Source organism: Peromyscus leucopus, chromosome 4 (genome assembly GCF_004664715.2).
Source record: "Peromyscus leucopus breed LL Stock chromosome 4, UCI_PerLeu_2.1, whole genome shotgun sequence".
Lineage (NCBI taxonomy): Eukaryota > Metazoa > Chordata > Mammalia > Rodentia > Cricetidae > Peromyscus > Peromyscus leucopus.
The window spans coordinates 115735388-115752568 of record NC_051066.1 but is presented as its reverse complement, the minus strand read 5'-3'; the positions used below and the strand labels follow the sequence as shown (position 1 = coordinate 115752568).

The following is a 17181-nucleotide window of genomic DNA, read 5'->3' as shown; positions in this document are numbered from 1 at the left end:
CTTTGTGCATAATCTAACTTTCCCATCAAGAGTCAAAGTGGAATTCTTCTTTCTTGGAATCCAGGCTAGCTCTGGTCGACAGGGCACAGCATTAATTCTCGGCCACTCTCTTAAAACAATGGAAAATTCTGGGTTTTCTGTCTTGGAAGCCAGGGGCCATGTTGTCAGGAAGCTCTGAATAGATGATCTGATGTTTTTGTGTCAATACCAAATGACACAATTCCCGGTTTTGGTGCCCATAAAATAAAATAAGATTCATGTGAATGAGAAAAAGGCACCCCAGTCACCTCCCAAAAGCCAGTGCTAAATGTGTGAATGAGGTAATTTTGGATATTCCATCCCTACTTGAATTCTTGACTGACTGCAGTCTTGTGAATGAGCTCAATGAATACTGTGTGTGGCAGTAGACCTGACTTACAGGACCAAGGAAAATAAGAAATGATCACTGTATAACTTTATTCTTTGGAGTGGCTTGTTACACAGCAATAGTTAACTGAGAGTTGCCATTGCTAAATTGTAGTTTAGTGCCTGGTTGGCTTAGGGTCAGAAGTCTACACCTGCATACCTCCTGCCCCCACCAACAGAATAGGGCAAAGCCTAGCCTAGTCCCTAATAAATCTGGCTGCTGTAGTGGTTTCTGATGCGAATATTTGTCAGGAAAACACTGGTGGACCTCTAATTTCAGCCACTATCCAAGCGCTTAAAAATATAACCTTTCCTTTAGTGGAGATAAGTTCTGTTTGTTTGAGATTGTGTTCTTTTGACTCTGGTTAAAGGAGATGCCCAGTCTGCCTTCCCTCAGCCAATTCATCGTACCATGACTCCAAGCCTGAATGACAGGTGTTTAGATAAGGGTTGCTTGTATCCCTTTCAGGCTGGCAGCTGCTACAAACCACACAGGGAGAAAGCTTGCTACTTAAAGTTATGATGGCATAGGCTCACTCAGTATGAAATTACTTCCTATAAGTTCAAGTTTCAGGACAATGAGTAGTCAACTATCCTATAGTAGGGCTTTCTCAGCCCTGGCACTATTGCCCTTTTGAACTACAGAATTCTTCTAAATGCTTTGTGTTTTGCAGGATGTTCAGGAGCATTCCCAGCCTCTCTCCACTAGATGTCAATAGTATTCTACTACATGTGTGACCACTAACATCTGACAAATGCTCTCTGGTTGGAGATGGGGGCAAAAATCACCCCAGCTTTCTAAACCACTGTTTTAGGGATTTTGTAAGCACTGCATATTCCTGGGATTGACGTTAGGAAATAATGATGTAGGTGTGGAAAGTGATGTACTTTGAAGTGCCATCTTTGCAACTACAGAACTCTAATCAATTACAATTTAAAAAAAAAATGACTCCAGTTTTTATATTATCTTTGACTTGGGATAATTCACCCCCTCCCCCTCCAAAAAAGGGGGTAGGGCACGTTTCTTTGTTACTCGGTGTTGACTTATGACAGACAGTGTTCACTTGTGATTGATAAAGATAATATCTTCATAATTTCATTTGTTTTCAGTTGAAGATGTTTCACATTAGAAAACAATACACTGTCTGTGTAGCAATGTTTGCTCTTTGTACAGAAGAGGAGGGCCTGCAGAGGGAGGGCTCACAGTGCTGTGTTGTTCTTATGGATCCTCTGCAGCAATGCTCTTCCTTGGGGCTTATCCAGCCCTCACTTCCTCCCTTTATATTTCAGGTCTCTATCAGAAATTCACAGGCGATATAGCCCCAGGTTTCTCTGCTGTAGGGATTGTTTTAGAATTGATTTAAGAAGGGGCACTCTGAGATAATGTTTCCTTGGCTTACAGAATAGGGTGTAAACAGAAGAAATGCTTGGATGCAATTTCCATTTGAGCCATGGTAATCGATTTAGAAAGAGAATGAGGCAAATTCAATCACAGCCAGCAAGATAAGTGTTGCTCTGAATGACTTAGTAGGTATTTTACTGCCTAGCTTAAGGAGGGCAGGAGAATAGTCCTGAGAATATTACCAAATGCTAAGATCAGCACGCTACTATCCGCACTGTGGAGGAAGGATTGCCCTCAAGGTTAGGCCCCTGTATTCTGATGCCAGTCATTAACCTACTTGATTAATGACTGAAGTAGGTGCTTGGGTTCCCTGTCCACATAGGGGGATTGGGGTCACACACTGAAACATCTGTGACAGACATGTCTTGGGACATCCTGATGTTGAAGAGCCCAGGCACAAAAGGTCTTTAAAATGCTGGGGTACTAGAAAGAAGCAACACAGATAATCAATGAGGACATTTCTAAGGAAGGCTTCACTAGCATATCAGTCCTCAAGTGTTCCAGCAGATGCACAGGGCTGTAGAAAACACAGGAAACCCCAGATCTGGCCACTTCTATTGATAGCTCTATGTTGTGTTCCTCCATAGCATCTACAAGCATCAACTTTATTCCTTAGCCAGAAAGGTCATCTTTTCTCCATTGCGCAGCTTGCTGTGAGACTCTGAGCGCCAAATGCCTCCAGTTATTCACATACCTGTAGATGCCCTCTACCAGGATGAGAATCTTTTTCCAAGCTCGGCCTGTGCGAGGCTGGCCATTGATGATAGCTTCTCTCAGGAGCTTCTCTAGGTTTTGGACATCTTTAAATAATGTGAAAAGAAAAACCGAGTTATGAGAGTGCCTTTTGCTTACCTTCCTCTTTTTGTTTCTTTCGAGGTTGTCAGAATTATTATTTCTTTTAAGTTTTAGATTTATACTCAGACCTGGACTTTGAGATAGCAAGGTTGGAACAAGAGAACACCTGGGGGACTTGGGGCTTATTTTCTACTAAAGCTTAGCTCTGGTCAGATGAATGGCTGTGTCTGTACAAGCAGGTTGAATCAGTTTAAGGCTTATTTAAGCTTCTCTTTGCTTGCTCGAGAGAACTTGGAAGTCTGTGCTGTAGACCAGTATTGAGTGAAGCTGAGGCTTTGTGGCTAGGCAAAGCTGAATTCTGATCCATGAAACAAACAACCACTCATCAGTTGTTTAGACCCCAGTCTGTTGGGGTTTGCAGAGAGTACCTGCATGGTGCTAGAGGTCTCATTATCCTTGGGGACTTGAATTTTGAACTGTCAGATGTTTTAGTACTGTTCAGGTTGTGAAGTAATTGGCAGTCCTGTGTGAAATATTTGTGAGCTTTGGATACATTACTAGTAGTTGACAATTACTGAGCCCCATTTTTATGCCCAATATCCTTCTAATGCTATTTTTAGTCATATGTCATTTCATTCTCACAAGACCCCTGCGGAGAAGGTACCACAGGTTCTTTATGTGGTGAGTCAAGCAACTGAGGCACAAAGGATTTCATAAACTAAGGCAGTGGTTCTCAACCTTCCTAATGCTGTGACCCTTTAACACAGTTCCTCATGTTGTCATGACCCCACAACCATACAATTATTCATTGCTACTTCATAACTGTAATTTTGCTACTGCTGTGAATTGTAATGTAAATATCTGATATTCAGGAGAGCTGATATGTGACCTGTGTGAAAGGGTCATTCAACTCCAAAGGGGTCGCAACCCACAGGTTGTGAACCAATGGTCTAAGACCTATGATTGTAAATGGCAAAGTTGGGTTTTGAAGTTGTACTAAGTCCCATTTATTTATTTATTTATTTATTTATTTATTTTTGTTTTTTGAGGCAGGGTTTCTCTGTGTAGCTTTGCGCCTTTCCTGGAACTCACTCTGTAGACCAGGCTGGCCTCGAACTCACAGAGATGCGCCTGGCTCTGCCTCCCGAGTGCTGGGATTAAAGGCATGAGCCACCACCGCCTGGCTTAAGTTCCATATTTGTAACCACAAATTTTTACTGCCTTTTGTGAGAGACCTTGTACCACTTTCTCAAGCTCCATAATGATACAGGACAGGATGAATGGCTGGTAGAACATCCCTGTTTGCTTTTAATGCAAAATCAAAAATCGTGAAAATAGAAGATGGCTAGGCTTGAGTCAAGAAGCCATTTGGAAGGACTTAGGAATCAACTCAGCTACTTGGTGTTTTTATGTGTTATTTGAATTTCAACTTTAAAGCCAACATGAGTGAAAAATTACAGAGGTTAATGTGCATGTTTATGTAGATTTACTGTATTTGTACTATATATTTTTGCTCAAGAAAACCCACCAATCCTTGGCTATCCCCAGGGGAAGATGAGAGACAGCTAGAGAGGTTTCTTGAGTTCAACCAGGCTGCTGAATGACAAACAAGTGCTACTCAGTGCATGTTGCTGAGGTCTTAAAACTATTTCTTGTTATAATAATAAACTAATAGAGTCTCAGAAAGCCCTTCATGAGCTAGTCTCTGAAGGTGTCTTCCCTGAGATGCCTTCTGTGCTGTCTTCAGCACACACCCTCCTGCTCTCCTATGTTGTTTTTGCTTCTTGTCTGTCTGGAAGGCATCCACTCATCACCCAAGCCCTACTTTCATACCTGAGCAAGTGTTTTTCTCTCTCTCCCTCTCCTGTCATAAATAATCTATTATTCTTTGAAGCACTTATCACCTAACTTGTTGTTAGCATTCATGTCTCTACTCCACAGAAGGCAGGGACCATTCCTTGGTCTTGGTCTAAGTACACAGTATTAGTATTACATCAATTTTGGATGATCAAATTCATATTTATTTTTATGGATAAAGAACATGGACCACGATGAGGAAAAGATCTAGATAAGAGTTACTGGAGAGGACAGTTGTATTTTGTCTGGATCTAAGGTGTCCTTAGCAGATTGTATTTTTTGTTTTGGTTTCAGAGTCTCCTCTCTTCTGAACTGTTTTCAGCCGATGCCATATCACTCACCACTAGATGGCAGCCAAGGAGACAAAAAGCAACTTTCCTGTTTCAGATTCCCAGGGTTCATAAATCCTCACCTGTATTTCTAGCTTGTTTTTACTTTACCCTAGGCTGACCATTGAAGGAACTCCCGGGAACAGAGGAGACAGACTCCCTGTTCTATAATCTACTGCAGGCTATTAGCTTATGAATGGACAAAGAGATGATGAATAAGAATGAGACATGATGTGGGTGGCTTTATCCATCCTGATAAAAGTAAGTCCAACTGAAATAAACTAGAAGTTTTTTTTTTTAATGCAATGATATAAAATAATACTTGTTTTAAAAGTCATTTCTGTATAAAGGTTCCGGAATAATGGGACATGAAGCACTGAATGGGTGTGAGAGGGCAGGGTAGAAGAGGGAATGCTGGGAGGGATAGTTAACACTAATGACCTTCTGAAAAACTCATGAGAATATGCTATGTAGAAGCTTCCCAAAATACAAACATATATAGAAAAAGTTTAAGTAGACTTAATGGTAATGGGGCAGCAATGCCCTTGCTAGACACCACAGACTAACAAATAGAGACACTAGTGTCATGAATGGATGGCTTCTGTGAGAGTTGTTGGCAAGCAAGTTCTCATAGAATCCCCAATACTACAGGCTATTGTCATTGTTTTTTATTACCTTCCAGAACTCGATGGTAAGAAACTGTTGCTGAAGACACTACATATTTGAGTCATAGAACTTGGAGAGATCAAGCTGGTTCTAACCTGGAAGCTTCATCCCTATTTTCATAGTACTAAAAGGTACTATGTCCTTTGTTGGAGAAAAGTAATCATCAGTCTTACCCAGCTGTGAATTCCAAAAGCTCCAGTAACTGTCAGCCTGATATGCCCACTGTGAAATAGTGGCAGGAATGTCATGGAAGTAACCAGCTACTTTGTTATCCTATTTAAGGCCTGTTCTACAAGATGGAACCTATTTGTGGCACTGTTTGTGAAGCCAAAAACCTGTGGCTAGACAGGCCCTAGGTTCTAGGAAAAAACTTACTACTATTACTCTGCTAAATGGACATAGTATTTAACTCCTAGTGGCTCATTGTATTCCCATAGATTAGTGCTTCTCTCAAACTTCACCAGAGAAGCTTCTTTTTTATAGTAGATGATACTCAACAAAGAGACCCATGACTGGGCAAGGTGCTGCAAATGAGAGACTTTGGAATGCTCATCCTTAAATTGACATCTATATTATATCCCTTTCATCCAAGGCTCAAGGATCATTATGGAAGAGGGGGCAGAAAAATTGTAAGAGACAGGGTGGTGGATCACGAAGTGTCTTCTAGACATAACAAGGCAGTTGCACATATGAATTCTAAGCAATTGCAACAGCGTGCACAAGAAAAATCAAGATAGACAAAATGTCAGAATAGAGAGGAGATGTGGACACAGAAGAATCCCATCCTTAGGTAAGGATAGCTGCCAGAAAGGAAGAGTTGGTTCTCTTCAATGGTGTGTCTTTTGGTAGGTTGACTGTGCTCCAACCAATGTCCATATACCTGAAGGTAGATTGGTAGCACAAATTTGATGGGTTTAAAAAATTGAGGATACAAAGTTGGGTGGGAATGGAATAGGGGATGGATATGGGAAGAGTAGGGCAGGGGGCCAATATGATAAAAATTATTGCCAAAGAATTAGTAGAAATATTAAAAATAAAAAAAAATGAGTGTTCCAAGATTAAAAAAACAAATCTGTAAACCACAAATGACTGAGTAGTGCCTTCTATGGGGAGAGGATTCTAGTGGAGTTTGTAAAAACCCTAGTTGCCACATTTCCCTAAAGGGAATGGTGCTCTTAGGAAGTGTGGCCTTGTTGGAGTAGGTGTGGTTTGTTGGAGGAAGTGTGCCCCTGTGGAGGCAGGCTTTGAGGTCTCACATATGCTCAAGCCACTCCCAGTATAACAGACCACTTCTTGTTGCCTGCAAGATGTAGGATTCTCAGCTCCTTCTCCAGCACCATGTCTGCCTGCCATTCTTTGCTCCCCACTCCCAAGAACACCCCCTTTTTAGTCTGCAGAACTGTATTTGATCTGGAAAAATAGAAGCTTTAAATTAACCGCAAAAGGGAACTGGTGTTTATATGTGACTCCCTGGGTCCCTCATCCCTCAGGTAATTCTGGCAGCCATGGTTTTCAATTAGGAATGAGGTCTTGGACACTGTGGTAAGCTGCTTGATGGTACCCCCTTCCTGGGCTGCTTTCTCCTCTCTGCTCCTCTCTCTTCTGCTGTGCTTCTCCAGCTTACTTTCTAAATAAGAGGGGTTTCTCCTTAAATCTTTATCTCAGGGTCTGCTGCTGGGAGAAAAGAACCAAGACCAAGCAACAGACTTGAGGTCTGGCTCCTGACATTTGACATTTGGTAACTTCAGTCACTCTAGGGTCAGTTTTCAGTGATGTGTAGGTGATACAGAGCTATGTGTTGTGGTTGCCACAGAATTGAGTGAACTAATTATTTAAAGGGTGAAATAGGTCTAGGACCAGTGATTCTGAATTTTAGCTGTGACTTATTTTTTTCCACATTTTACTATCCAGGAACTACTAGCCTGTGGTTATAAAACTTGTGGTCTCAGCTTTAAACTGAACATTGCTGAAAATTAACTTCTTGGTCCTTTTCTGTCCATAGCAAGAGACCTTTGAAGGTTCCGAGTTTTTTTTTTCAGAACTTTCTTTCTGCTTAGTGCTCTCAGTTCCTCGAGTGACTCTTGGAGACAGGAGGGAAATATATATTGTAGTTAGTAGCCGGACTCATTGATACAGGATTGGAAGTCTATTTTGCTATTTGTTATGATGCTCTGAGTAGCTTTTATATACCTTGCATCTATTTTTTGTTACCTATACAGAACTTAAGAGGCAAGAATACTGATTTGTTTGTAGGTACCCTATGACAAAGAGTACACTGTGTGAATCAGGCTAGATGCTCCTTTCTCAGCTATTTGAGGAACATTGTGATGGTTCATCTTGACTGACCCTTGGTGGGATTTAGAGCCTCCTTGGAGATGAATCTCTGAGCATGTTTTTGAAGGGCATGTTTTTGAAGGGCATTTCCAGAGAGATTTAACTTAAGAGACATGGTAACCTATCCTGAATGTGGATGACACCATTTCATATGATGGGTTCCTTGACTGAAAAGGAGAAAGCAACCTGAGTGCTAGTAGGCATTCCTGTGGTTGATAGACTGTGTATCCTAATAAACTTACGTGAGGGCTAGAGAACAGAACTGCCACTAGATTAGACATGGAGGCCAGAAAATGGTGGCACACACCCCTTTAATTCTAGCATTCCAGAAACAGAGATCCATCCAGATGTCTGTGAGTTCAAGGCCACACTGGAAACAGAGCTAGGCATGGTGGCACACATCTTTAATCTCAGGACTTGAGATCTCATGTCCTGCTTGTGAAAGACACATGCCTTTAATCCCAGGAAGTGATGGCAAGAAGCAGAAAAGTATATAAGGCATGAGGTCCAGGAACTAGAGGACCTTTAAGATTTTGGGCTTTTAGCAGCAGTTCAGCTGAGATCCATCTGGATGAGAACTCAGAGGCTTCCAGTTTGAGGAAACAAAATCAGCTGAGGAGTTAGTGAGGTGAGGTTGGCTGTGGCTTGTTTTGTTTCTCTGATCTTTCAGAATTTACCCCAATACCTGGCACTGAGATTTTTATTAATAAGACCTTTTAAGATTCATGTTACACATTCCTTTTTGCTTCTTGAGTGTGGACGGCATATGACAACCTCCTCATGCTCCTGCTGCCCTGACTCCATGCCATGCTGCACCCTGAAACTCTGAGTCACAGCCAGCCTGCCTTCTTCAGGTTGCTTTTGCCTGGCATTTTGTCAAGCCATGGGAAAAGTAAGTTATGCAAGTGGAAGATGTATAAAGAGATCTTGGGATAGAAAACTGTCCACAGGGGGAAAAATTGGGTTTCGTGAAATCTCGTGATCTCAGTCGGTGTTTTAGAATGTCCTAATATGGGCAGTCATCCTTCAGAACTGGTCTTTCCACTGAGAGCAACAATTAATAAATGAGAAGCTTTTGTAGGGCAAAGGACACAGTAAATAAGATAAAATGACAGCCTACAGAATGGGAAAGGATCTTCACCAACCCTACATCTGACAGATCTCCAAAAATATGTTAAGAATTCAAGAAACTAGACATCAAAATACCAAACAATCCAATTAAAAAATGGGCTACAGAGCTAAACAAATAAATCTCAACAGAAGAATCTCAAATGACTGAAAGACATTTAAAGAATTGCTCAACATCCTTAGTCATCAGGGAAATGCAAATCAAAATGACTCTGAGATACCATCTTACACCTGTTAGAATGGAACATGATTAAAAACACTGATGACGGCTTATGTTGGAGAGGCTGTGGAGCAAGAGGAACACTCCTCCACTGTTGGTGGGAATTCAAACTTGTACAGCCACTTTGGAAATCAATATGGCAGTTTCTCAGAAAATTGGGAATCAATCTATCTCAAGACCCAGTTATACCACTCTTGGGCATATACTCAAAGAATGCCCAATCATACCACAAGGACACATTGCCAACTATGTTCATAGCAGTGTTATCCATAATAGCCAGAACCTGGAAACAACCTAGATGCCCCTCAACCAAAGAATGGATAAAGAAAATGTGGCACTTATACACAATGGAGTATTACTCAGCAGTAAAAATCAATGACATCATGAAATTTGCAGGCAAATGGATGAAACTAGAAAATATCATCCTGAGTGAGGTAATCCAGACTCAGAAGGACAAATATGATATGTACTCACTCATAAGTGGATACTAGATGTAAAGCAAAGGATAACCAGACTACAATCCACAGCTCCAGAGAAGCTAGCTAACAAGGAAGACCCTAAGAGGGATGTATGGATCACCAAACGAAGGAGAAATAGATGAGATCTCCATGAGCAGACTGGGGGTAATGGGGGGAAAATGAAGGGTAGGGGATGGGGAATGAGAACATAAGGGAACAGGATGTTCAAGCTGGAACAGAGATGGAGTAAGAGAGCAAGGAAAGAGATACCATGATAGATGGAAACATCATGGGAATAAGGACAAACAAGGTGTTAGGGAAGTTCCCAGGGATCCACAAGGATGACTCCACCTTAGACTACTAGCAATATTTGAGAGGGTGCCTGAACTGGCCTACTCCAGTAATCAGATTGGTGAATGCTCTGTCAGCATAGAGCCTTCCATTTGATGGAAGCAGATGCAGAGATCCATAGCCAAGCACCAGGCTGAGCTCCAGGAGTCCAGTCGATGAGAGAGAAGAGGGATTCTATGAGCAAGGGACATCAAGATCATGATGGGGAAAACGTACAGATACAACCAAACCAAACTAGTGGAAACTCATGAACTGTGGACCAATAGCTGTGGAGCCCATGGGACTGGACTAGGCCCTCTGCATAGGCGAGACAGCTGTTTAGCTTGAACTGTTTAAGGGGCTCCCCAGCAGTGGGATCAGCATCTATCCCTCGTGCATGAGTGGGTTTTTTGGAGCCCAGTGCCTATGGTGGGACAACTTACACAACCTTGTTGCAGTGGGAGGGGCTTGGACCTACCTCAACTGAATGTACCAGGCTCTGCTGACTCCCCATGGGAGTCCTTGCCTTGGAGGAGGTGGGAATTGGGGGTGGGTTGGGGGAAAAGACTGAGGCAGGAGGAGGGATGAGAGGGGGATCTGTGGTTGGTATGTAAAATGAATAGAAAATTTCTTAATTAAAAAAAGAACTTGACTTTGGGGCGCTCTGGTCTGGAACATGGTGGCGTGGTCGTTGTGGGCGGTGCAGCGGCTGCAGCGGCTGCAGCGCCTCCTGGCCTCCAGGACCATGTCACAGAGCTGGGGATGGCTCCACTCATTCAGCACTGCCACCCCAAGAACGGCTGGGGAAGACTGCAGTTCTGAGGACCCTCCTGATGTACTCAGTCCCTCCCTTGCTGAACAGGCCTTAAGGCTAAAAGCTGTTAAACTGGAAAAAGAAGTCCAAGATTTAACACTAAGATACCAGAGAGCTGTCGCTGATTCTGAAAACAAAAGGAGACGAACCCAGAGATGTGTGGAAGACGCCAAGATATTTGGAATCCAAAGCTTCTGTGAGGACTTGGTGGAGGTGGCAGACATTTTGGAGAAGACTGCTGAGTGCTTTTCAGAAGGAGCCAAACCCGAGGACCACAAGCTTACTCTGGAAAAAGTCTTTCAAGGACTGTCTCTTTTAGAAGCAAAGCTGAAAAGTGTGTTTGCCAAGCATGGCCTAGAGAAAATGACGCCCATTGGTGACAAATACGACCCTCATGAGCATGAACTCATCTGTCACATGCCAGCAGGTGTTGGGGTACAGCCTGGCACTGTGGCATTAGTACGACAAGATGGCTACAAACTTCATGGCCTCACCATTAGACTTGCCCAAGTGGAAGTGACCGTGGAGTCTCAGAGAAGGCTATGAACGAGCCACCGGGAACTAAAACTCTCCCAGGGTCCTGGCCCCTCTGTCCCCTTATTTATTAAGCTGGTTTGTATTATACATGAGGTCCTTCATGTGCTCTGCTTTGGATTTAGTCATATTGGCTTTATCTCTACAGTATCTTATTGGTTTTATGTGACCTGTTGGGTCTCATCCGAAGTCCTGCCACTGGGCATCTGAACAATGTGACGAGTGTCCTGTGGCCTTTATCAAAATGTTTACAAAAATCATTTAAATTGGTACTCTGATGACTGAATCCAAAATCCCTTAACTGTGTTTTCAACTAATGACTGGAATTAGTGTAGCAGCATCTTGGGTCTTGCATCTTATGGGAAAGGGAGATGGTAGGGATTGGTTTGACATTTAGTACTTAGATGACAAAGCTTTACCTTGTATAAATTTAGATCAGTTGGGTTGACTTCTACAGAGATTTTTCAAGGCTGCTTTTCTATTTCATTTTTCATTTAGTCATCTTTTGTACTTGTATTCCCTGCTAGGGGCACACTTAAATTGTTCCATAGCCACCCTTTTCTGGTCCCATTTGGAAGGGCTAAAGAGTCGGACCAGTCTTCCTTTTTTTTCTTGTTGGTAAGGTGTACTCTTTTTTACTAAACTGGTCTCAAGTCTATGAACAGGTAAGCTCTGGCTGCCTTGACAACACAACCCACTCCCAGGGAGACCAAAAGCCTCCTTACATCTCAAGTTAGAGAGTCAGGCATGGGGGGCCAGGCATAGTGGCTGACCATTCAAAATGAAAGGCAGAGGATTGGGGTGGATGACTTTTTGCAGTACATAATTTATACAAAAGCAGTGCTGCTGCCTCCCTTGCATGCACCCGGAGTGAACTGGGCCATCCTTTCCATAGGGTGTGGTGCTGCTCTGGAGAGGACAAGAGACTTCCTGTAGCAACAACAACAAAAATGCACTCCAAGTCCTCAGCCACGTTGTCACATTGTAAAACTTGGGGGGTGCTTACCCCAATCAGCTGCTGTCACCTTCGCCATTCCAGTTTTTAATCCTGAGTCAAAAGCACCCCCCCAATTATATATATTTATACTTGACAAAAAGAAAAAAAAGAACTTGACTTTCATGTTATTAGAGTTTATCTGGCATGGCATCTTCTACAGAATCTTTTTATTTATTTATTTATTTATTTTTTTGTGTTTTCTAAATTTGTTTATTTTTTCCTGCTTTCATACAATATTGAAAACAAAACGCGACACATTCACATTTTCCCGAGGAACTGTAAAGATGATCTCTACAGGGATAACGTTGGAAAGCCTGAAGCTCAATCAACTGATGTTGAAAACTCTCAGAGGGAGGAGGCTTGATCTGAGTGGTCTATAACATGTACTGCAATTTAACAGAAGAGATGGTCGTCTTAATAGTAATGATTTAAAAGAACTTCCCAGTCCATGCGAAGAGTACAGTCCAAGAATAAATCAAATTTCTGAATGCATTTTATGCTACGTATGTGTATACTTTGCGATCCTCAGGGGTTCGTGCCAAATATTCTCTCTCAATAAGTCCTTCAATACGTTTCTTAATAACAACTGGACTTGGTAAGAATCGAGCCTTCAATTGTTGAGTTACCTCTGCTACTAAAACATTGTGCTGCATCTTCTTCCTAGACTTCATTATTCGCACTATAGCAGCTTCTATCTCATGTTTTCTGTCATCATCTACTTTCTGTCTTGTTTCTTTCCTTTCTGGGTCAGATTCACCTTGTTTGGCTGCAACTGTTTGAATCTTGACTCTGTGTAGTTTGGATGTGAACTGATCATTAACTGTAAATATGTGGCCACTTTCTATCTCCTTTGACTTGGGTTCTTTTGTGAAGACCCGCTGTGTTGGTTTACCACAGGCGAGGGACTGGAGGGCTCTAACAAGTTCTCTTTCAGGGATATCTGTCTCTTGTTGAATTTCCTCAAACGTGTATTTCTCTCTATTATTAAAGAGCATTAATATGGTCATCTGGAAAGTAGAGACTTGCAATATGTGCTTCCGGGTATTAGAACCAGTTACTTGTGCACCGCCAACACCAACCTCAGATCCATCTTCCTTTTTAACTGGACCATAAAAGGTAGCATTGACGAACCCAGGGCCTTGTGCTTGCTAGGCAATCGCTCTACCACTGAGCTAAATCCCCAACCCCTCTTCTACAGAATCTTAACTAGCTCCCATAGGATGTCACTCTAATCTATGGATGAGTGTTCAAGAGTAAAGCATCATGGTATTGGGTGCATTGTCCTGAGTATCACAAAGCTGCAAGTAGACCCAGTAGAAACAAATATCATATATATATTTGCCCATCTAATTCTTTTGCCCTCTGTACACCTTCTCACTTCCTTCACCTCTCAAGTAGAGGACCCTGGATATAGCCCTGCTCCCTAAGGTGCTGCTTTCATGATGTGACTATGGCATAAAGCTCTGTGATGCAAGCTGATAAGAGGGAGCAAAACCTCGTATTTATTTCTTACTGCCGTTGCAGGAAAATAGTTCAAATTGGCGACTAAAATAAGACCAACAAGGTTTTACAAATCTGGACATCAGAAGCCGCAATGTGTCTGCCTGGGGTAATTCACAGCTTTAGCAAGATGGGCCATGTTTCTGAAAGTTCTGGAGCCCACTGCACTTTCTCATAGTTTCCCACTTCCTGGTCCCGCCTTTCTTAGAACGTGGTCCTTTTCCATCTTCAAAACTAAAAATGGCAATTGCAGTCTCTCTCATATTGCACTTCTCTGACAATCCTCATTTTGCTTCAATTCCCACGTTTAAGGACCATATTATCACACTGGACCCCTGCAGAAGCTTTATTTTAAAGTTAATCGACTGGCCCACAGAAATCTCTATATAATTTTAACTTCCTTTCCAGGTAATGAGGCATTCACAGGTTCTGGGGACCAGAGCATTGGCATGTTTCAGGGGAATTATTTTGCCTTCCACAAAAAACTGAGCAACAGCAGCTCATTCATAATGGATGTCTGTGGACTAGGAGTTGGTAGATGATGACCCAACTGCAACAACGAATTAGCAAGGGCAGCATTTCCCCAGACAGTTCCAGATTTCATTGTTGCTCTGTAGAATCATCTTTTTTTTTTTTGGTTTTTCGAGACAGGGTTTCTCTGTGTAGCTTTGTGCCTTTCCTGGAGCTCACTTGGTACCCAGGCTGGCCTCGAACTCACAGAGATCCGCCTGGCTCTGCCTCCCGAGTGCTGGGATTAAAGGCATGTGCCACCAACGCCCGGCGAATCATCATTTTTTAAAAAAAGTTAAATTAGCACACGAAATAACAGGTCTCTCTATGTCATTTTTACACACACTTTCTTTGACTTGATCCTCTTCTCTAGATTATTTTGAGAGAGAGGGTTTCTTAAATATCTTCAAACTTTAATCTTTTCATCTACTAGTTAGTTTCCATCTCATTATGTTTTCTGCAGGAGTAACTGACTAACTAAATAAATAGAAAGAATGTCAATAGCTAGACATCTGGCATTCAGTAAACTCTCAATAAGTGCTACTTTCTGGTACAAAATGACTATAACTGACATGTATTTAAATATAGTGTCATATATTTTTCTCAGAGTAAGAAGACAACATGAATAGTAAAGTTATTGAATAGGTTGAATATTCACAAAAGCTTTGTAGAAAATAGATAATTAAAATTTAATACTAGTTATAATCCCAACAGAGTTGAAGACTTTAAAACAGCAATGTATTTGAACATATTTAAATTTTGGAAAATTGTAAGAATAGGAACATTCCAAAACACCCTTATTCACCTGACCCAGATTAATGTTTCAACACATTATCTCACTTGCTCTATCTATGTATCTATATATGTATGTATGTATCTATCATCTATCATATATATCTATCTGTCTAATCCATTTATCTATCTATCTATCTATCTATCTATCTATCTATCTATCTATCTATCTATCTATCATCTATCTAATCTATTCACCCACCATCTATCTAATTCTTTCTTCTGAATTGAGACTAAGCTGCATATATCATACCCTGTACCTATAAATAGTTCACTACATCTTCCCTAAGAATAGAGGTATACTTTTATATAACCAATTAACTTATCCTATATGGAACGAGATGTAGTATCTTAGGCTTTATGAACCACACATGCTCTTTGTCACACACTCCTCTTTGTTTTCTCTATAGCTTTACAAATGTAAGCTCACAGGCGATAGATAGTATAGTTACCCACCTTGATACATTACTCTTAGTACTGTTAAGTTTATTTGTCTATCTTCTGATTTTACAGTTTGGCCCAGGAATAGCATCATCTCATGTCACTCAGGTGTACTTGTCACAATCTTCAGTATTCTTTATAGTAAACTGTTTCCTTTGATTGTTTTTATCTTTTATAATATTGCCAAGACAAGTCCTTGGCTTTTGTCAGGCATCTCTAATTTGGAATTTTCTGCTCTGTATGCTATGTAAGTGGTGGAGAATCCTCAGATATCCCATTGAAGATAAAATGTTCATGTACCCATCACTAATAGTGTTGGTGTTTTCAGCTGTCCAAGTGTTGTGTGATTTCTTCCTGATGTAGTGACTAGTCTCTGTCCTGAGTGTGGCTTCACAGACATTGTTATCCTGTGAATAGAACCTGAAGGAAAATTCTAAATGGCTGCTTGTGTGGTGTGGTTGTGTTACTTCTTTTAGGTTAAACTACTGCGGGTCCTGAATAATCACTGACTAGTTGGATAGTAAGACACAGTCAGTGGTTGGACAAATCTATTTAAGTATTTAACATAAGACTGTTTTATATTGCTTTGCTTAGAAATTTTCCTGACTACCTGGGTGGCAAAACAAAACAAGAAGACATGAATGTTGTAAAGGGACTCATGACAAGGAAGGAGGTGACAGGAATGGGAGGAAGGTAAGAAGGGATGGGGGTGAGAGTAACCAGAGCTCATTGTATCAGACATGAACTTGGAATGAAATAATTAATACAAAAACCTCTAATAACATTTAGGTCTTCTACCTTTCATTGTACATTATAGACATGCAATATATTATAGTTTCAACCCAAAGATTTGTATAGACGTTGGTCTGGAGGTGGGAGCAATCATTAATCTGCCTCAGATGTTCCCTAGATGCTTATATTTTACAGTTTGGTTCACAAACTACTGTTTAGTAGAATGGAATGAAGAAATAAGATATTAATCTTGACAATGACCCAGCTCACTTGTCTCAAATAAATCACAACCCAGCTCTGTCTATTCTAGAAGTGAGATTATTGTGTTAACCATATACATGGTTTATTCATTTCCAGATATAAGTTTCTACGACCAGTCATCTGTCATGCTGAAGATTCAAAGACCAACATCACACTTGTGCTAACACCAAAGAATTGGACTGGCCACTTAATAAAAAACATTACTGTTTCTTTTTCTCTGACTTCATCTTCGTCTTGGCAGAGCTTCGTTAAGAATACTAGCCTGACCTGGGGCTTATACAGGGACACTTGGCTCAGCCTGGGAGGAGGAGACTGGACCTGCCTGGACTGAATCTACCAGATTGAACTCAATCCTCGGGAGAGTCTTTGCCCTGGAGGAGATGGGAATTGGGGGTGGGCTGGGGGGAAGGCGGGGGTTGGTGGTGGGAGGGGGGAGAACAAGGGAATCCGTGACTGATATGTAAAATTAAATTAAATTATAAAATTAATAAAAATAAATAAATAAATAAAATTAAAAAGTTACCAGCCTGGCTTTGAACTCACAATCCTCTTAACTGAGCCTTCTGAGTGCTAGGATTCCTGGAAGGAACCATTATCCTCAACTCAAACATACTTCTTAAATCCCTGAAAGCTATGTACTTCAACATGAATTCTTAGTACTACCAATGTAATTTGA

At 41.3% G+C, this 17181-nt stretch overlaps 2 protein-coding genes across 2 annotated transcripts in view; one reads left to right on the top strand and one right to left on the bottom strand.

Moving 5' to 3' along the window:
* The window catches only part of Sptlc3 (serine palmitoyltransferase long chain base subunit 3), a 119655-nt gene that overhangs the window by 46120 nt on the left and 56354 nt on the right, over positions 1–17181 (bottom strand). The window contains exon 7 of the mRNA XM_028883590.2: positions 2502–2607. Within this exon, the coding sequence (XP_028739423.1) occupies positions 2502–2607 (106 nt within the window). The remainder of the gene's footprint in view (positions 1–2501; positions 2608–17181) is intronic.
* LOC114702967 (grpE protein homolog 2, mitochondrial-like) lies at positions 10601–11294 on the top strand. The gene has a single exon (XM_037205255.1). It carries the CDS (start codon positions 10601–10603, stop codon positions 11282–11284), a length of 684 nt encoding a protein of 227 aa, XP_037061150.1. The 3' UTR covers positions 11285–11294.